Genomic DNA, 22,535 nt, shown 5'->3' on the forward strand with positions numbered 1-22,535 from the left:
TCATATTTAAGTTCATTCTCTACCACAGGCTGGAGTTACCAAGAAGAGTTCTCTCTCTTTCTTAATGGATTTAAATCTAGAATGCCCTGAAGCCATCTTTCTACTCAGATTCTGAAAAAGAAAGAACGGGGAAAAAACAGATTTAAAGATGGAGATCTAGCCTGAAGACATATGTGATGCCCTGAATCCAATGTGGACTAGATAACTCTGGAAATTTACTTAAGTTAGTCAATAAATTCATGTGTTTGTTTTACTGCTTAGACCAGTGAGAGGTTTTCTGTCACTAGTGATCATGAATCCTAACTGATACTGGTAAGAAGGTTCATTATACCAATAAGGTAGGTTGCAGCCAGAGCAAAGGGTTTAAATGCATTGCTTAGGATGTGGATGTCTGGGTTTTATTCTAGAAAGTGATCCCACCTCATATTCTGTATCATGTAGAGCATACATCATCGAAAACACCTTTGCCCTTTTAAATGGTTCCATCGTCCTCTTAGTCACCAGAATCTAATCATGTTCATCTTTGACTCTCTCCTCTCTCACTTTCTGTATTTAATCATTTACCAAGAACTGTTGATAATCCTCTTTCTTCTGCCAGTACTCTGCTGCCGCTTGAACATTTCCCACAGTTCAGTTCACAACATATCCTTTCTCCCCTATTCTCTCCAAGAATAAAACTGGGTCATATTTGTAATAACTTTTCCAACTTCCAGATTCCATTTTTCCCGAAAAGGAAAATCCTGCCTCATAGTTTCATAGGGCCCACCACCTAAATTCTCTCCTTAAACACAATTTATGTAATTCAGATAGTCTGTTCATTCCTTCTTGTATGGCTTGTTATTTAAACTGAGCATTTCAAACTCCCTTCCCAACTGATTCCCCCAGTTGATGTCTTGATAGAGGCAATATAGCATAGTGGTTAAGAGTATAGAATTGAGAACTAAACTGCCAGGATTTAAATCCCAGCCCCCCCATTTAATATCTGCATGAATTTGAGCAAGTTAGGTCTCTTCAGTTCTTCAGTTCCCTCATCTGTAAAGATAATGATCCCATCTCATAATCGAGAGGAGATACAGTAGGTGACAGATATAGGTGTGTGTGTGTGATTGTACTTGGTTCATAAGAAATCCCTTATTAGTGTCAACCATTATTAATGATGTTCCTTTTTATGTAACTCTTACATCTCTTCTGCTCAAATTTTACCAGTTCCCTATGTCCTGTCACAAAGTCCTTTCTGTTCTTTCATATTTCCTCTCTCATCCATCCTTTAATTGACAGTCTAAGTTTTACCACCATAGTTTTGTTTTGTTTTAATTTTTAGAGAGAGGAGAAGGAAGGGAGAAGGAGAGGGAGAGAAACATTGATCAGTTGCCTGTTGCACGCCCCCAATGGGGGACCTGGCTTGCAACCAAGCACATGCCCTGACCAGGAATTGAATCCATGACCTTCCAGTTTGCAGGACAACGTCCAACCCACTGAGCCACATCAGCCAGGGCAGTTTTGCCACCATAGTTTAATGTGAATGGAACACAGGAAGTTTTAGAAATGCGTATAAGGTCAGTTTTCTTTTTAGAGAAACGTTCATGGTTTAGTCAATTACTTATGTTCTTTCTAGACCTTTTAAAAAAGAGGGAAGTATAATAATATGAAGTGCTATTATGTACTCTGTAGTAAAAAGTCTAGGCTTAAACTCTAATACTAACCTAAGAAAGTAAAATAATTTCTCTGAGCTTCAGAGTATTCATCTACACAGTTTGAAAAATATGTATCTCAGAACTGTGACAATCAACATGTAAATTATAAATTGCTACATAAAGGTTGGGTGGCAAAGATGGTGATTTTAGACTTTAACGCTTTTCGTTGACCCCTGGGAATGGTTGAAACGACTCACAGGTTTGTAACTCCAGCCTACACTTACCCTTTGGGCTCCATACGCATATGTTCAGTTGCCTACCTGATGTCTCCTCTTGAGTGTTTCAAATATCTTGGAACACTCTATTCTTCACAGAGCAGCAAGAATATTCTTTTGAAAATATAAATGAAACCACGTTCCCATTTAAAACCCTTTGTTTACCATGATATCCAGATTCTTAACAATGGCCACTTCAGCCTGTATCATCTAGCCCCTGATCTCTCTCTAACCTCATGTCCTACCATTTCTCCTTTCTCCATGACACTCCCAATCCAGAAACTTCCTTCAGTTCCTTGCTAATCTCTGTTCTCAGGCTCTGACACATGCTGTGCCCTTGCCTGGACCACACTCCTATCTTTTCTCATGGCTGGCTCCTCCTCAGCCTTCATGTCTCAAAGCTCTAATTACCCTATTTAAGTGGGTCTCCTTCCCACCTCTCCCCTCTCCCCTCCCTCCTCCCCATGTAGTACTCACAATTATTCTGGGGTTTTGTGCTGTTTCCTCCATAATAGAAATTTAAATTACACATTCAAGGTCTGGAAAAAGTCCAACCATTATTAATATAACGAGAATGGTTTGCATGAAATTGATGTAACCTGGCAGCCAAGGAGAGTGGATGGAAGGCACAGGTGTGAACAATGACGACTTCAGTGTACTAGTCAGTGGGAGCAGTAGACACCCATGGTTAAGTGAACATGTGTACTGTGTGACCATCGTGTGTACTGAGTAGAGCAATGAATCTGCATCACACTTTGCATTAAGCTTGAACATCCCTTCACAGAAACTATTCGGATGATTCAGGAGGCCACAGCTATGGGCAACTGGTGGTTGGCAGCTTCATCGTGACAATACGCCCACTCATACATCACGTCTCGTGCAGAGTTTTTTGGCAAAACATCAAATCAACCAGGTGACTCAGCCTCCCTACAGCCCTGATTTGACACCTTGTAACTTCTGGCTTTTCTCAAAACTGAAATCACTTCCGAAAGGGAAGAGATTTCAGACTGTCAGTGAGATTCAGGAAAATATGACGGGACAGCTGATAGTGATTGGGAGAACTGTGTGAGGTCCCAAGGTGCCTACATTGAAGGGGACTGAGGCATCATTGTCCTGTGTACAATGTTTCTTGTATCTTGTATCTTCTTCAATAACTGTCTCTATTTTTCATATTACTTGGATGGAAACCTAATGGACAGACCTTGTACATTTGATACTTGTTTTCTTATCTGTTAACTACCTTCCCCACCACCACATAGCAAACTCCAGGAGGGAAGACACCATATATTTTGTTCACCACCATATATGCAGCATCCATTTCAATGCCTGAGGTAAATGAATGAATGAGATGAAAGGTAAGACATACTAGAAGATTTTTAGAATCACCTTTATACCATTATGATTGTAGGCAGATTATAGTTTTGTCAAGAAGTAGCCTTACTAATGTGCATTAAAGTACAATGGAGCGATGAAATAAGTAAAATATGATGTACTGGTACTGTGTTACTAATTGAGTACTTGAGGACCCACAGAAGTATGTAACACTACAATAGGCACAGGTAACACCTATGTAAGAGGCTGCTGAGTGAGGTCCAAAATGGGAATAAAGAGCATGCACTACTCACCTTCTAAATAGTGCCAATTTGGGGGCCAGATACCTAGTCCTTTTGCCAGGACAAAAACTGGACAAAATGACTTAGTACCATAGTCAAAACCCCCAACCCTCACTCTCAGGTCATATAAGCAGAACACTTGGGAAGAGGAGAATGAGAGAATCATTGGAGCTAGTCAGGTTCCTGGACAGTACTGGCTTTTCCTTTCAATTTACCCTCCACCCTTCTCCATTAAATAAAAATGGCTCCAATAGAATCAGCTAGAGAAACTAGAACTAACTGTAAGGAGAGACTGGCATTTCATCCACTTGCAGATTTGTTGATAAACAGAACAGACTTGGAGATAAACAGTAGCCAGAGAATGGGCTTAGTAAAGCAATGTGCACACCTACATTTGGCAGGGCAAGGATATGTACATTTCTCCTGGGTCCACTGATACTGTGTAGAACGTGTCATCCAGGTTTGAACCATCTTGACACCCAAGGAGGAAAGAAATTCCAAGCAGCAAGAGGCTGAGTATGCTTCTAAATTTGGGAACTGAGAGAGATTTAGAAAGAGAAAGCTGTAGGCTGATCTCCCACGTCAAGGAACTGTGCAATGGAAAAGCTGCTGAAGAATATCTGCAATAGAACTCGTTGTGCCCACTATTGAATGAACATTTGGATGCAATATAGATTGTACTTAACCAGTGGAGAGAAATGTATCCTTTTCTTCCCTAATTCCTCTCCCAGTCTTCCATCACACACCAGAGGGAGTAGACTTTGAAAAGAGAGGGAAATAATTGGTTTTAAACAAACCCCACCTTCTCTCTTCAGAGTTCCTGAGTCACAAGATCAGCCAGAGAACACTTGCCTTGGAACTGAGATTGGAGTTTTAAACAAGATAGTAACCAAGTAACCACTTCTAGTAACCAAGACTGTGGAGGAAGAGGTTAAAGAATATGTTCAAGATGTCTTTCAGGGATCTGCTACTCAATGCTGCTTAATGACCTAAGGATCTCATTAAAAGGAAATTTCCAATTTAGTTAGTCTAGGATAGGACCAGAGACTCCGCATTTCTAACAAGCTCCTTGGAGGTGCTGCTCTTTGACAAACACGGCACTAGAAAGTAGGGAAGGGAGTTTTAACAGAGCACAGTTGGCAGCAAAGAAATAGAGAAAAATAATGAGTTGGAACATATGAAATACCCATTTTTGTAGGTCAAAAACAGTTGAATTTTGGCAATTAACCCTTTTGTTTGCATCCCTTCAAATAAAAAATTTATTAAATGGGAAACAGAATATTAAAGTTAAATAATGCCTCTACCTTCCAACAAGTATTTATACCTTACTTAAGTGAGGAGGTATAAATGCAGTAGCATAAGGAAGTAGTACTGACCTGTGTCAGCAGGCAGGAGTATTTGCTAGAAGAATGTGTGTGTGTATGTGTGTGTGTGTGTGTGAGTACATTTGAAAAGGCTGGGGTTGGAATCACAACCAGTCACTTCTTACCTACATGCTATATTTTTAGGATTTCTACAAATGTTAAAAGTCTTCCTGAACTGTGCTTCTGGATAAACACTTCTACTGCCACCTGGTGGATTTGAGTTAAGAGTTAAAAGGGAAATAGGCATTTAAAAAAAAATTCAGATATCTTAAATATTATTTATTAGTACTTTCTCTGTTAATTTTAATTTAAAAATAAATAAATATATGTTTAGTAAAAAAATGATTACACTTAGAGGGACAGAAACTTCTCCATTAGGAGGGACAAATTTCAATTGGAAGGAAAAAATAATGTTCATACTTATATGCATTAGATGGCATTAAAGTTATATTTTAAGTTTATGATTACATGGCTTTCCTTTCATTTCCACGTGGTTTTATCTTGAACAGAAATTTATGCATTCATTTTTTAAAGAGAACTTCAGAAGTTGGACCAGTGTAAGTAATTATTTCTTATTCGTGTGCAGAATGCTAAAATAAAGACCATCATGTGCAACTCCTTCTTCACGACTTTCCTTCCCTTCATCCCCAAAATGTATATTTTCAAGAGCCCTTCTTTTCTATCTCAAAAGAAAAAGGTCTTCTTAATTCTTTGGAAGATCATTTGATTTTAGCTTACCTGGTGAAATAAATTATCATTACCTTACTGAAATCTATATTTAACTTTTCTTCCTTTCCATCATTCTGTGCAGCCTCTCTGATCCCAACCTGCCCCCGAGAGCAGCAAAGAGCCTTTTCTTGATTCCATGTTAAAATGCCTCAATTCTCACCAATTTATTTTTGTAAACTAATCATTTAAATTTAGTCTAGATTCTCTCACAAAATCAGTGAACAACTATAATCAGAATGGTGGGTCATCAGTACAAACAAAGTAGAATAAAATCTGATATTGAACTATTACATGCTGGATTATTTAGATTCTCTAAAAATGGTGTTCACTATTAAGACAAGATAAAACATCCTGCAGGTCTTTGTACAGTATCCTAATATTGTATGTTTTCTCATGATGAATTATTCTGTGATTACTATTAAAACACGGGTAAGGTTTCACAACATATTTTTCTCACTTCTCCTGATCCAGAAATTACTACACAGTTCTAATGATTCTGTAATCTCTTAATGACAGTACTTATTAATTTTCTTGTTTTTAATCTTTTTAAAAATATTTATTTGTTTATTTATTTTTAGAGGAAGGGGAAAGGAGGGAAAAAGAGAAGGAGAGAAACATTAATGTGCGGTTGCCTCTCACATACCCCCAACTGGGGACCTGGTCTGCAACCTAGGCTTGTGCCCTGACTGGGAATTGAACCAGTGACCCTTTGGTTCACAGGCTGGCATTCAATCCACCGACCCACACCAGCCAGGGCATTAATCTTCTAACTTAACAGAAATATTAATAACAATAATAATAAGTGGATATGTTTCTTATGTCCTTTTTAGAATCTTTAAATTGCATTTTTATATTGAGTGGTTAATTTTTTTAATAGGTAAGAAACTTCAAAGAAAAAGCATATGGTCATAAATTTAAGTATTTTCACACAGGGCCCACAAATTTAAGTATTTGCACACTCTGTTTAAGATTTATTAACATAAATTAAATAAAATGGCATGGTTTGCTTTCATTATTTTCATTCATAGGCCTCTCTTTGGAAGGGATTAGGCAATACAGGGACTCGTAATATCAGTGTTTTTGTCCAACATGGATCAGAAAACAGATAAGCCAAAGGCAAATATTCAGGGTTCAGTATAAATACGGGTATTGTTAGAGGCAATTTCTGAAATACCTGAAAGTTTTGACATAAGGTCTAAGCTATAATTCTAACATAAAAAATGTTCATAGCAGCACAATTTATAATAGCCAAGTGCTGGAAGCAACCTAAGTGCCCATCAGTAAATGAGCAGATCAAAAAACTATGGTACATTTACACAATGGAATACTACGCAGCAGAAAGAAAGAAGGAGCTTATACCCTTTGCAACAGCATGGATGGAACTGGAGAGCATTATGCTAAGTGAACTAAGTCAGGTGGTGAAAGACAAATACCATATGATCTCACCTTTAACTGGAACCTAATCAACAAAACAAATAAACAAGCAAAATACAACCAAAGACATTGAAATTAAGAACAAACTGACAGTAACCAGAGGGGAGACGGAAGGGGATAATGGTGGAGAAAGGGTGAAGGGTTTACAAGAACAACTATAAAGGACACATGGACAAAAACAAGGACTGGGGTGGTGGGAAGGGGGTGGGGGAGGCAGAAAACTGTACTCGAACAACAATAAAATTCAAACGTATTTTTAAAAATCTGAAAATAAAATAAATCTATAAATTTTCTAATCTCTGACTCTAAAAGCAGTGACAGACAGAGCATTCAGTACATAACCACTTTTAAAGTATTTATTAACTGCTTCCCTCTACTTGGTACCATCATCATCACTGTTTGAACTATTAGTGTCGTCATAAATGGAAGTGTTTCTAATTGAGGACACCATCACATCTACAATGCTTTTTTTAGGGTTTTCTTCCAAATCAGTCTGTATTGCACCCACTTCTGCTAGCTTCCATTCAAGTTCTGCAATAAATAACCCATCATTAAGTTAGATTAAAATCTTAGAAAAATGAAAAGAATTTCTCATCTATATGAAACAGAAATTGACTCTAATAAAATTAATGTGGAAAAATTATTTAGAACTAGATGACAATGAAAGTACAACAATATCAAAATGTGCATTGGGTACAGCAAAATTATACTTAAAGGGAGAAATTATGGTTAAAATTTTTATTTTAAAATGACTGAAAATAGTGGTTTAAAGGTTCAAATCAAGAAGCTAGGAAAAGAACAATAAAATAAGACCAAGAAAAGCAGAAAGAAAGACATAATGAAAAAAAGACTTTAGCAAAAGTAAAAAAGCAAAGTGAATAGAGGTGACCAACCAAATCGAAAGCTGGTGGTTTGCAGAGACTCACAGACACCTCAGGCAAAATTGATGACAAGATAAGGAAAAAAACAAGTAATATCAAGAATTTACATGGGACATGACCAAAGTAAAGATTTTAAAGCTCTGAGGCTATTTATGAAGAAACTTATGCCAATACATTTGAAAACTTTAATGGGAAAATTTCAACAAAAATATGAAATACCAAAATATAAACAAGGGAAAAAGAAAAAGAACTGAATTGATAACCCAAAATTCTCCAACCCTGAAAATTCATCATTTTGTCAAATTTATTCCTAAGTACTGTATAGATGAACAGAACATTGATGAGGAAAAGTTTTTAAAATACACTTATGAGGAAAATTACAAAATACATTAAATTATAAAACATTACATATAGATATTATATTTATGAGGAAAATTGTAAAAAACATAAAAGGAGACCAAACTAAATGACAAGATGTATCTCATCCACAGAAAGAGATAGTCACTGTTATTAGGATATCAAGTCCCCAACAATTAATCTAAGAGATAAGCAACTTGACTAATTCCAACATTTATATGAAAGTCTGAAAAAGACCTGCCCCTACCAGAGACTAGAAGATTGTTATAAAGCTACAGTAATTAAGGCCATGCCGTACTGATTCAGGGATAGGCAAATAGACCAGTGGAAGACTGTAGAGACTTCAGAAACAAACTGAAGCATTTTGAACCATAAAAAATAACATAGAAAACATTAAGAATCAGTGGGAAAATACCTCATACACATTAGGATGGTTACTATTTTTAAAAAAACAGAAAGTAAAAGTGTTTGCAAGAATGTGGAGAAATTGGAATTCTTACACTCTGTTGATAGAAGTACAAAATGGTGCAGCTGGTATGGAAAACAGTATGCTGTTTCTCAAAAAATTAAAATAGAATTACCATATGACTTAGCAATTCTACTTCTAAGTGTATACCCAAAGAATTGGAAACAGGGACTAGACTGTTATGCTATGTGAAATAAGCCAGTCAGTGAAAGACAAATACCATATGATCTCACTTATATGTGGAACCTAATGAACAAAATAAACTAATGAACAAAATAGAAGCAGAGGTATAGATACACAGAACAGACTGACAGCTGTGGGAGGGAGTGGGGGAGGGGGCATGGATGAAAGAAGGTGAAGGGATTAGCTGAAGAATATAAATGCATCACCCATGGGCAGGAACAACAGTATGGGAATTGCCTGGGGTAGGCGTAAGGGGACCGGGAAGAAGTGGGCAAAGGAGGAAAAAGTGGAGACAAGTGTAATAGCATAAACAATAAAATAGAATTAAAAAAGGAAACAGGGACTAGAACTGATTATTGTACATCATATTTATAGTAGCATTATTCCCAATAGTCAAAGGACAGAAGGAGCCCAAGCATCTATCAACAGATAAAAGGGTAAACAAACAATGGTATAAATACACAATGGGATATTATACAGCCTTAAAAAGGAAGGAAATTCTGACACATGTACAACATAAAGGAACTTTGAGGAAATTATGCTACACGAAATAAGTCAGTCACAAAAGGACAAAACACTGTATGATTCACTTTTACAAGGTACTGAGAGTAGACAAATTCATAGTCAGGAAGTAGAATGGTAGTGGTCAGGGGCTAGAGGGAGAGGGGAAAGAGGAGCTGTTGTTTGATTGGTACAGAGTTTCAGTTATGAAAGATGAAAAGTGTCATAGAGATGGAGAATTGTGGTGATAGCACAACAGTGGGAAAGCATATAATGCCGCTGAACTATATACTTTAAAATGGTTAAATAACGTATTTATTTATTAAAGCTCTGGATATGTAAAATACACCATGGTAACTATAGTTAATAACACTGCATTATATATTTTTAAATGTTTAGATGGTAAATTTCATATTGCGTGTATTTTATGACAATTTAAAAAATTTTAATATACTAATAAAAAGAAGCATGGACCAGATAACACATTATTCATGATAGTGATTGCCTCTAGGGAGGAAAAGAGAGGAATGGTACTAGGGATGGAAATATAGGTAACTTCAACTATATTTGTAATATTAACTTCAGCAATAAAAAAACAAGTAGCGGAAGCAAACGAACAAATGTTCACATGTGTTATTTTTAGTAATTACATGAATGATTGGTATATTATTGTTTTTTCTATTACTTAAAAAAATTTTAAATAAATGAATAAATTCCAAGCTGGAAAAATAGGGTGATAAAACAAAGAGGCACCTTCAAGACTAGGAGAAAGAAAGGGATAGTTCTGGAACAATTAAATTATTGGAGATCCCAGTAAGGCCAAAAACAGTCTCAAGGGGAAAAAAAGAGTAGATAAACTAACTGTTAAAGACGACTATTCGCAATGGCTTTAATGCAATTGGTAAGAGAAAAAGATTTTTCTAATATGAAATTAATGGAGTTCCAAGAAATGCTTGATGAAGAACATGCCCTTAGAACTATTTCAGGAAGTAAAAATCATAGAGAAGGTACAAATATAAAGTCCTGTGTTATGTATTATGGAAAAGAAAATAATAGGGGGTATGGTCCTTACACTTATTAGGAAAAGAAAACGCAAAGGGAATTAATCAACAAAATCAGATAGTACGTGGATAAGTGGAAAGTAAATTGTATAGAGAATATATGCTATAGAAATTCAGTAAAGAGCAGGAAGACAGATTATGAGTTGGGTCAAAATCATACAATGGGATAAATGGAAAATGAAGAGATGCATGAGGGAATAGGATCTGGAAGCAAAAATAAAGAAGAGTAGGGTGTTTGGGGTACCCAGAAAAGTATGAAACAAAGTATGAAGGAACAAATGAGCGTGTCTGGAGCAGTGGATGAAGACCAGCCTGGCTGGAGCAGAAACCAGTAAGCACTGAAAACTACAGCAAGAAAAGTGGGCCGAAATTCTCAGGCAGAAGATTCTCAATTTTTAACTTATTTGAGACAAGGAACCAATAAGGATTTAAGCAATTGGTTGTTATGATAACATTATAATTGTAGGAAATTAATCTGGAGGCATTCAAGAAGAGCCGGAAGAAAGGGAAAAACTTTGTGTTTTACAGATATGAACTTTCATGATATTTGTTAATTTAGTGAAGTTTTCACCTGTTTTTTACAAACAATTTTTTAAAAGAACATCATTACCTTCTAGCTTGAGATTTACACCTCCACATTCTATAATTCCAATGAATTTGCCTTCTATCTGACCGTTTTTGTAGACAAAAATTGTTGGTAAGCAAGTATCATGGTAGTGTTGAATACAGCTATTCACAATGGCTTTAACAAATTTAGTTTCTGGAAACTTTCTTGCTAGAAGACTAAGATGCTGATTAACCAGCAAACACATCGGTATGCTAAAAAGAGAAACAGTATACACAGTATTTTTAATAAAACAACAAGCTACTCATCTCAGCCTAACAAAATAAGTGAAACATCTTCATGACAAAAATGTATCTTTTGATATTCTTTTAATAATACCTAAGAACGTATCAATTATCATCCTCTATTGTTACCTTTAGTAATGATAAGCTATAGAGCCCTCTGACTTTCATTGCAAATACCATTACAGCCTGGGAATAAAGCTTGCTGCCATGGGAATTTGATGCCTAGCCAAGGCTAAGCATGTCTGACTTAGCATCAATTTAATCAAGCCAGCTCCTAGTTTATGGGACATAGGAGAAAAAATAAATAACACTCCTAGGGACTCCATAGCAGTGCAGAGTTGAAACAAAGGCATCCCATTCATCACAGGCTTATTTTCACCTGAGAATATCAAATCCAAAAGTCCTTCTCTTGGGCTTCCAGTCAAGATACTCGGGCTCATCTCCTTCCACACCCACATCAAAATTACAACTAAATTATAGAACACCCATCATTCAAAACCATCAGAAATTGAGTTGAGCGGAAGTTTGACAACTAAAGAATTAAAGAAACCTCATCCATCCAGACTGGTAGGAAGAATGGAGACATGGAAAGAGATGGTCCTACACCCACGTGTGGTGGATAAAAATTCACCTCAGTAGTGAGGAGTCCCAGCCCCACCCTGGTCCACCCAACCCAGGGTTCCTGTGCCAGGAATGTAAGTCCCCATAACTTCTGGATGTAAAAACCAGTGCACATTGAGTCAGTGAAAGAAACTTCTGGAGTCCCAACCAGTTCCTCTTAAAGAACCTACACAGGGCTCACTTATTCAGACCCATTCCCTCTGAGCTCCAGCATTGGGGTAGCAGCTTGAAAGGCATCAGTGGCATACAGGAAGGAACTAAAATGTCTGGCATCAACGTGACAGCTGGGGCACAGCTTTCTCCCAGACAGAAATGCAGGCAGGGGCCATTGTTCCTTTTCTGAACCCTCCCACCACAGTGCCAGAGAGCTGGCAGGCTGATGCCATATCTGAGACTCCATCAACCTGGCTAACACTGTTAGGTCCCCTTCCCCACCGGAGAAGGGAGACCTAACTGGAGATTTGCTGAGGCTACATACATCCCACCCAACTTACAGCTGTTAACAGTGGCTTTTCCATATGAATGGCTGGTCTTGGTTCATGCCTCACAACTTCCTGAATCCTTTCAAACAAGCAACAGCTGGCTTCAGTGAGTTTGCCCCAACCCTTACCTCTTGCTAAGTGGCCCCAGTCCAGCACTAGTAGCAGCCAGCCTAGATTCACAGCTTGTCTTCGCCTGGGAATCGCCAAGCCCAGCACAGGTAGCAGCCATCTCAGATTGCTTTATATCTCAGGCATGGTAGCCTGGACAAAACACAGGTCGGGGCTGACCTTGGCCTGCACCACCCAGGAAACCCCAGAGTCAGCGTACCCAGTGGACAGCTACAGACCACGCTGGAGCACCACCACCCTGTCCCTGCACAGCTGATCCTCCACAGAGGGCGGAGGTTGGTGGTCAGTGGTCATAGCCAATCCTTGCAGCTGACTGGCCTGGGTAAATCCCTCCCATTGACCTGCCAACAGCAATCAAGGCTCAGCTACAAGAGGAGGGTGTACTCAGCCCACACAAAGGGCACAACTCAAGTGTCCAGCTTGGGTGATAGGGGAGGCTGTCCCACTGGACCCTGCAGGACACCTACTACATTAAGATACACTGCCAAGACAGGGAGTCATAGCAGCTCTACCTAATACACAGAAACAAACACAGGGAGGCTGCCAAAATAGACACAAAGAAACATAGCCCAAATGAAAGAACAAAAGAAAACTCCAGAAAAAGAACTAAACAAATAAAGATAAGCAATCTATCACATACGGAGTTCAAAACACTGGTCATGAGTGTGCTCAAGGAACTTAGTGAGGACCTCAACAGCATAAAAAAGATCCACTCAGAAATGAAAGATACACTAATTGAAATAAAGAACAATTACAAGGAAACAACAGTAGAGTGAATGAAGCCCAGATTCAAATCAATGATTTGGAACATACGGAAGAAAAAACCAACCAATCAGAACAACAAGAAAAAAAAAAGAATCCAAAGAAAGAGGATAGTGTAACCAACTTCTAGGACAACTTGAAATGTTCCAACATTCACATCATAGGGGTACCAGGAGGAGAAGAGAAAGAGCAAGAAATTGGAAATCTATTTGAAAAAGTAACGAAAGAAAACTTCCCTGACATGGTGAAGGAAACAGACATGCAAGTCCTGGAAGCACAGAGAGTCCCAAACAAGATGGATGCAAAGAGGCCCACTCCAAGACACATCATAATTAAAATGCCAAAGGCTAAAGATAGAGAATCTGAAAAACATTCAGAGAAAAGCAGTTAGTTACCTACAGGGGAGTTCCCCTAGGACTGTCAGCTGATTTCTCAAAAGAAATTTTGCAGGCTAGAAGGGATTGGCAAGAAATATTCAGTCATGAATAGTAGGGACCTACAGCCAAGATTGCTCTACCCAGCAAAGATAGCATTTAGAAGCAAAGGGCAGAAAAAGAGCTTCCCAGACAAGAAAAAACTAAAGGAGTTCATCATCACCAAACCATTATTATATGGAATGTTAAAAGGACTTACTTAAGAAAAAGAGAAAGATCAAAACTATGAATAATAAAATGGCAATAAACACATATTTATCAACACTTGAATCTAAAAAATAAACTAAGCTAACAAGAAGAAGAGAGACAGAATCATGGATATAGAGAGTGTTTTGAGGATTGCCAGATGGGATGGCGGTGTAGGGAAATGGGTGAAGAGTGAGGGGATTAAGAAGTCCAAATTGGTAATTATAGAATAGCCACGGGGATGTAAAGTACAGTATAGGAAACGGAGTAGCCAAAGACCTTATATGCATGACCCCTTGACATGAACAATGGTGTGGGGATTGTTTGAGGGAGTGTAGGGGTGCTGGGTGGAGGGAAGCAAAGGGAGAAAAATCTGGAAAACTGTAATAGCATAATCAATAAAATATAATTTTAAAAAGTCCCTTTATCTCAAACTTCCTTGAATTTCCTGACTCTAACAAATATCACCCACACTTTTCTTTGACATCCCAGTTGATGCCACATCCTGTTCCCCATAATCCAGAAGTATTCATATTAGAAATTTAAAATTGATTGGATGTGTGACCAAACCCTGCGAGTCCTCTGCTTTATCACTTAACTCCCACTACCTTTATTCTTTAGTCTCTTTTCTCCCAGTCCATCATTCACTCACAGTTTTATTAAAATGTGGAGTTAGTCCTCCACTTCACCCCATACTTCTGCCATTTTCTATGGGACTCTACTCTGTTACTCTGCTTCCCTCTTTTCCTGTTTTATCAATCTTTCCTTCTCCATTTTACATAAATACATTCAAGTTACTAAAATTTTAAAGAGTCCCTTATAAGTCTCTGTCCCCTTCTAATAACTATACTCTATCCTTCTGTTCACAGCCTAAATATATATATACACACACACACACATATATACATATATATACACATATATACACACATATACATATACATATGTATATATACGTATATATGCATAATTATATGTATATATGCATATATATACATATGTATATATATAAAAATATATATGTATATATATTTATATATATATCCTGTCTAGAAATTTGGTGGCAAAGAAATATTAAAATTATAAAACTTAGGACCCTGGTAAAAAAAACAATTCTTACCCTCCCATAATTATAACATGCAGCTAGAAATATAAACTTAATAGTTGTACTTCACTTTATAATATGAAAGTTATGAGTAAATCATTATTAAAAGCTAGACTCTAATAAAAAATAATATTTTTTTACAAATTTGATAATAGACTAATTTTTCTTAAAAATATGTTTTATACTGACACATGAATGCATTTTCTTAATGTCACAAAAACTAATACCTACTGAGTTCACAAATATTCAAAATATTATAAAAATGAACCCTTATTCTTTAAGTCATCAAAGCATATGACAGTTTGTAAAACCCTGAGACTAAAATGCATTCAACCAAGAGGTTTTTGAAAATGAGTTCTATGAGTTTTTGAAAATTATTGGTCAAAACTAGTAATTTATGTACAAATAATCATTAAAATAAGTTTATACCAGGCATGGTAGGTAATTCAGAATCTATTCTGCTAATGATAATGGGTCTCAGAAAAGACATTTGGTGTGCACCTCCGGTATATGACATTTACGACACACAAATGCTAGTATCGTAAATGTTACTGTTTCACATACTTATTTGTGAAGAACCCAAATCAGCAAATCTCCAAATTGGTTTAGCCAGATAAGTGGGATAGGAAAATGGGAAATGATTATTTTTAAGACTTTAAACTACTAAAAAATTATTTAGCAACCATTTTAGTTAGAGTACAAATAATGTCTTTTTTCACGGGGTCTGAGGAACTGGAGAGCTGGTAAACAGCAAGGCTCATATTTGCATAAATTGCTCCGTACAGAATTTTTCTGAGGACGTGAAGCAAGAATACATTTTTTATTCAGAGAATGAGATAAGGACGATGAGGGCTACTGTCATAACCTCTGTTCCTGGACTGGCCTGAAGCCCAGACAGAGCACCTCGGACCTAACGCTGGAGGTGCTGTTTCTGTGAGACATTTATGAAGTTGTGGGAGTTTGCAGCTGGTCTTTGGCACAGAGTTGGGGAAAAGTCCACTCTTCCCGATTATCATTATACCAAACTGATCAGGCAGGGGGTCATACGGATTATACTTAGTACAACTAGGCACTCTAAAATTAACTGTTTGGGGGAGAACATGGAAATTCATGGGAATTGTTCTGTTAAAAGAGACAAGAGAGAGGATATATCCAAATGCACTGCCTGATCCTTGATTGAATCCTGTTAAAAAATATATGTATTTATAAAAAACATTTTGAAGTTTGTTGGGAAAATTTGAGTAAGGAGTGGGTACTAGATGCTATTAGGAATTATTGTTAATTTTGTTAGGTGAGAAAATGCTATTGTTAGGTGAGAGAATATTATTGTGGTTATATAAAAAAATGCCCCTATGTTTTGAAAATGCATGCTAAAGTACTTAGGATAAAAGTGTCATGCTTGTGTAATTTACTTTGGAATGGTTCTGCAAATACACACACACACACAAATGATACATACATGGCAAAATGTTAACTGTTGAATCTACCTGGCTAGTATTTAGAGGGCTCATTTTATCCTTATTTCTACTTTTCTATATCTTTGAAACTTTTTATAAGTTTTATTTTTTATTTAAAAAAATTTTATATATTGATTTGAGAGGAGAGGTTGGGGGGAGAGAGAGAGAGAGAGAGAGAAGACAGAAACATCAATTTCTTGTTCCACTTATCCATGCATTCACTGGTTGATTCCTGTACATGCCCTGACTGGGATTGAACCTGCAACCCTGGTGTATCAGGATGGTGCTCTAACCAACTGAGCCACCCGGACAAGGCTCTGAAAGTTTTATTTAAATTAACTGCCAAAGAATTCTTATTTTTTCTAAAAACTGTTACAGGTTCTTTAAATTAGACAAGAAAATATATTAAAATACCTAATTTAATTCCTGAAGCCAATGACTCTATACATATATATATGTATATACATGTATTTCCTTTTTGTGAGTAGTCTTTGTTATGTGCTTTTCAAACCCTTAAAATCAGAGTATGTATCTTAAAACATTAATATTTTGCAAAAAAGTAATTACCTTGATCTGTAGAGATGAATTATAACCCATACATCCTTGTCTGCATTTGTGACTTCATTCACATACTGATTTCCAGAAATTTCTCTTAACTCCCCAAATTTTTGCTTTTTCTTAAGAGCTTTCCATTCCTGTAACCGCTTTTCTCTAATTTAAAAAAATGAAATAAAATCACATACGAAAATTGTTATATTCTTAAGATATTCCTTCAGACAGTAACAATTTAGGGCAATGAACGTCACGCTAGTACATATCAAACACTTTAACGAACGATAGAATAACTATCAATGGTGTTATAATGCCAATTTCTCTGTTTATATGGGAATTTGTGTTATTGTGGGCATTGCAAGTAAAAGAAGTTAGCTACTGACTTTTAAATCTATTTTTACTTAAGACTAGGTCTTAATCATAGCTATAGAGAGTTTATTTAGACATGGACCCAACAAACTCTCACATACAGGTTAAATACTTATTAAGGGAGAATATACTCATATAATAATAATGGCTAACATTTACTGAGTGCTAATTATATTGCCAGACACTGTTTTAAGTGCATTACATTAACTAATCCTTGCAAAAACTGTATAAAGTTAATACTATTACTATCCCCATTTACATGCTCTTAACTACCGTGCTAAGCTGACCTTCAGTCCAAAGCCTTTTTGAATATGTACTACTACTCATTATAAAATTTATTGCAGGTAGACAGGTTGTAGAGAAGAATGACAAGTTTGAACTCTTAAGATCACACTAAACTAGGTTTAAATACCAGACCCCACTTACTAGCAGCATGAACTTGTGCAAGTTATTTGCTCTCTTTAAACCTCAGTTTCTCCAACTACAATGGGATTAATACTAATACCTACTTGTATGGGATTGCTGAGAATTATATAATACATGTAAATATCTTAGGATGGTGCCTAGCACACAGTTAGCTTTCCATGTTACCTAGTTATTTATCTATAGGGAGCATTAAAACTTTCTTAAACAGCTCCAAAATGGACATACTCTGATTCAGTTATTGAATGCTTGGATCCATGAAGCAAACGCAAATGTTTTCTGATGTATGTGCAGGCTTCTTAAAAGTTACTGACTCTGTATCTCTTACGTTTTCTTTGGAATACTCTCCTTTTTTTCTGTGGATTAACTATGTTTTCTTATTTTCTGTATCCTTGGTGCTCTGGCTTCTGGGGCCTTGTTGATCCTGGACAGACTGCCCCTCCCAGGTCTAGCTAATTCCAAAAGATAGCAACCTCTCACTGGAGAGAAAATTCCTCGAATGCAAACCAACCACAGTCCAAAACCGAATTCCACAATCACCTCCTTGATTAAAATGAGCCACTATCCCTCTGCCCTAATTGGCCCTGGGCCAGGTACCAGAAAATATGTTAACTGTTAAATCTACCTGGCCAATATTTAGGTTCACAGCAAAAACTGAGTATAGAGATTTCTTATAGGCTTCCTGACCCCACACATGCAGGGCCTCCTCCATTATCAACATCCCCCACAAGAGTGATATATTTGCTGGATCAAAATATCATAATCACACAAAGTTCACAGTGTACATTACACTTCATTCTTGGTGTTGTACATTCTGTGGGTTTGGGAGGGTGCATGATGACATGTATCCATCATTATGATATCATACAGAAAATCTTCAGTGCTCTAAAATCCTCCATGTTTTGCCTCTTCATTCCTCCCCTCTGTCAATCCCTGACAACCACTGATCTTTTTAGTGTCTCCATAGCTTTGCTTTTTCCAGATTATTACATAGTTGGGATTCATATCGCAGCCTTCTCAAATTGGCTTCTTTCACTTATTCTTTCACAACATGCATTTAAGTTTCCTCCATGTCTTTTCATGGATAAGTCATTTATTTTAGTATTGATAATATTCTATTATGTAGACATACCACAATTTATCCATCCATTTGCCTACTGGAGGATATCTTTGTTACTTCCAAGTTTTGGCAGTGATTAATAATGCTGCTATAAACATCTGTGATCAGGTTTGTATGTGGACATAAATTTTCAGCTCCTTTGTGTAAATACCAAGAAGTGTAGTAGCTGGATCGCATGGTAAGAATATGTTTAGTTTTATAAGAAATGTCCAAATTGTTTTCCAAAAGGTGTACCATTTTGCATTTCCACCCCGATGAATGAGAGTTCCTGTTGCTTCACATCCTCTCTGGCATTTGGTGGTGTCAGTGGTCCAGACTTTGGCCATTTCCTTAGGTGTGCAATGGTCTCTTGTTTTAACTTGCATTTTCCTGAGGACATAGATGTGCAGCATCCTTTTATATGCTTACTTGTCATCTGTATATCTTCTTTGGTGAGGTGTCCATTAAGGTCTTTGGCCCACTTTTAATCAGATTGTTTTCTTATTGTTGAGTTTTTAGAGCTTTTGTATATCAAGGATAACAGTCCTCTATCAGATGTGTCTTCTGCAATTATTTTCTCCCAGTCTTTGCTAATGAAAGAGGTTCCTGGACAGAACAGTTGTTACAGAGGTTTTCTGATCCCCAGAGGAGTTTGACATTAGGGCACAACTGGAACAGGAGTTCCATATTCAAACTAGCCAAGCCTAAATCTGCTTACCCTGCTTAGCTTGCCTTTCCCACAGAAACCACAACGAAGGCAGGCCGGGGTCCATGCTATCCCCTCAGTCCTTCTGCCTCTCAGCCAACTCTAATGCTTCCCTGTGTGGCCCTGCATTGTGGCACATGCCCTCTATTCTTGAGCTGTGAGTAAAAACTATCTTTTCAATGGAATTTCCTGATCTGTTAAAATATAACAAACTCCTTGTTATATTTTAAAACAGCCTGTCTTATTTCACATATTAGAAACATGTCAAGTAAAACCACTCTATGTAACAAGTAATCCAAGCAAAATAAAGCCTAGAGGAAAATGCCTAGGACGACAATCCACATTAGGGCCCTCTCACAATTTTCAAACTGAAATCCTTCAATTTTCCCTCTACTGACCCAGATATTCATAATCCACAGATAATCCAAAGACCTTTTGGGAGCTGGATTTTATTTGCATTGAGTATTTAGCATCACTATCATTAACTTTCCTCAATTTGATCGCTTTGGCTTATTATCTTTCAAAAATTTCAAAAAGCTTTTGTTCCCATGATTGCACCATGCCCTACTTAATCGTGCAGCTATCAACTTTATCTCTTCCTCCTCCCCTCTTCCTCCTTCTCTTCCTCATATTTCTTTGTTACTTCAGTGGAATTAGGCAGGGAGAGACATAAATATCTGGGTTAGTTTTGCCACCAGGAAGTGGTTTAGTGCTCAGTGGCCTGCATTTTACACCCAACAATCATATCACTTGGGATTCAGTTGCATAAACAGAAAGCCCTCTAGCTATTTTAAGCAGCAAGAAACTCAATCTGTGGAATTAAGTGCTTTATAGATTCAATGGAAAGATGGAGGAGGATCTAAACTGGGTTACCAGGAACGACTCCCAGAACAACATTGCAAAACTGGTCTGCCAACTTCGTTCTTCTACATGTGGACATCCAGTTTTCCTAGCAGCATTTGTTGAAAAGATTGTCCTTTTCCCCTTGAAGAGTTTCGGCACCCTTGTTGAAAACTATTTAACCATATGTGAGAAAGTTTCTTTCTCGGCTCTCTGTTCTACCAGTCTGTGTGTTCATCCTGTTGTCACTGCTGCCCTGTTTTGATGACTGTTGCTTTGTAGTAAGTTTTGAAATCAGAAGTGTGGGTTCTCCAACTTTGTTCTTTCTTAAAATGGTTTTGATTTGCAGAATCTGGGTTGTGTTTCTTTTTATTCATTCTGCCAATTTCTGCCTTTAATTGGAGACTAATTGAATATAAAAATTATTTACATTTATAATATGTAATTAAGAACCCAACATGAAGCTTTTTGATTGTAGTGTAAGTGTCTGACATTAAGTTTTGGTTGCCAAGTCATCCATTCCAAAAGACATCTGCCTCGAAAAACATATTGTCAGCTGCATGACACAGCAACTACCAAAAAACAACTAAACAAAAATTAGGCTGCCTCATTTATGAAGCTCCCTCTTTCAGAAAGCCCTGGGTAACCTGTATAGCTGACTGCTTGAGTGACCCTGCTTATCTTTTCTGTGCTCTGATTCCAGGCATTATGCCCTAAATTAGCCAACAAAGACTGAACTCTCAGAATCTAGACACCCTACCACTGGAACCCAATAAAGGCAGAATCACAAGGTCATTCTCTCTTTCAGAGATTCCCTCTCCCTCTCCCTCAATCTCCCTCTCCCCCTCTCCCCCTCCCTCTCTCTCTCTCTCTCTCTGACCTGGCTGTATGGACCTCAGACATGTCATGTATCCTGCAGGACTTGTGAGTAATACTCTTGTGCATCAAAGTTCTCTGATGGTTTCTTGGGGAAGATGTCCTACAGTCATAGTAAGAACCACAAGAACTGCTTCAGCCACAAGATATGAGTAATACAGACGAGGTGAGTGCCTCAGGCATTCCTAGCCAATAGCATCAGTATCGACAGTCTGGGACCAACATAACAAAGTAATTACTGATGAGGAAGGACTTCTGCCACTTAGTTATTTCCAGTATTTGTTATATAGTTTTTGTTCCTCAATGTTCTGTCACTGCTTCTTTTTCCATTTAGCTGATTTTTGTAGTGTACCATTTTGATTTCCTTTTTTATTTTATGTATTCTTTTATTGGTTATCTTAAAAATTAAAATTAGTATCTTATAATGACCTACTGTCACACTTTGTTAGCAAAAGGTCGTTAACACTTTGCTTCTTATATTATCTCCATCTCTCCTTCCCCTTTAACTATATATATTTTTTAATTTTCACCTGAGGATATGTTTATTGATTTTAGAGAGAAAGGAAGGGAGAGAGAGAGAGAGAAAAAAAACCCATTAATGGGTTGCTTCTTGTATGTGCCCCAAACAAGAATCAAACCCACAACCCAGTTATGTGCCCTGACCGGGAATCAAACCTGCAACCTTTTGGTGCACGGGACAATGCTCCAGTCAACTGAGCCACCTTGCCAGAGCATCCCCCTTTATATTTTTGTTACAGACTATGTTGTTATATATTATGTGTCCATTAACACAGATTTATAAGTATTGTTTTATGCATTTGCCTTTTAAAGCATACAGGAAAAACTGGGTTAAAAATCAAAAGTTTAAGTAATACTTTTATATTTACCTACGCAGTTACCTTTACCTATGTTATTTATTTTTTCACATGGCTTTGAGTTACTGTCTAGTAGCTTGTAATTTTAGGCTGATGGACTCCTAATTTTTTAGCACAATTCTAGTAGTAAAAACTTAGCTTTTATCTAGGAATGTTTTAATTTCTCCTTCATTCCTGTAGCATAGCTTTTTTGCCAGATAGAGAATTCTGGCTTGACAGTTTTTTCCTGCAGTACTTTAAATATATCAGCCCACAGCCTTTTGGCCTTGTTA

The 22,535-nt window shown here is 37.1% G+C and overlaps 1 protein-coding gene across 1 annotated transcript in view; it reads right to left on the reverse strand.

Moving 5' to 3' along the window:
• Positions 1-7,398: 7,398 nt before the first annotated feature.
• PDCL2 (phosducin like 2) overlaps positions 7,399-22,535 on the reverse strand; it is a 28,038-nt gene continuing 12,901 nt past the window's right edge. The window contains exons 4-6 of the mRNA XM_024578378.3: positions 17,091-17,234; positions 11,109-11,317; positions 7,399-7,580 (exon numbers count right to left, since the gene is read on the reverse strand). Coding sequence (XP_024434146.1) covers positions 7,423-7,580; positions 11,109-11,317; positions 17,091-17,234 — 511 coding nt within the window. The 3' untranslated portion in view covers positions 7,399-7,422. The remainder of the gene's footprint in view (positions 7,581-11,108; positions 11,318-17,090; positions 17,235-22,535) is intronic.

This window comes from Desmodus rotundus, chromosome 4 (genome assembly GCF_022682495.2).
Source record: "Desmodus rotundus isolate HL8 chromosome 4, HLdesRot8A.1, whole genome shotgun sequence".
Classification (NCBI taxonomy): Eukaryota; Metazoa; Chordata; class Mammalia; order Chiroptera; family Phyllostomidae; genus Desmodus; species Desmodus rotundus.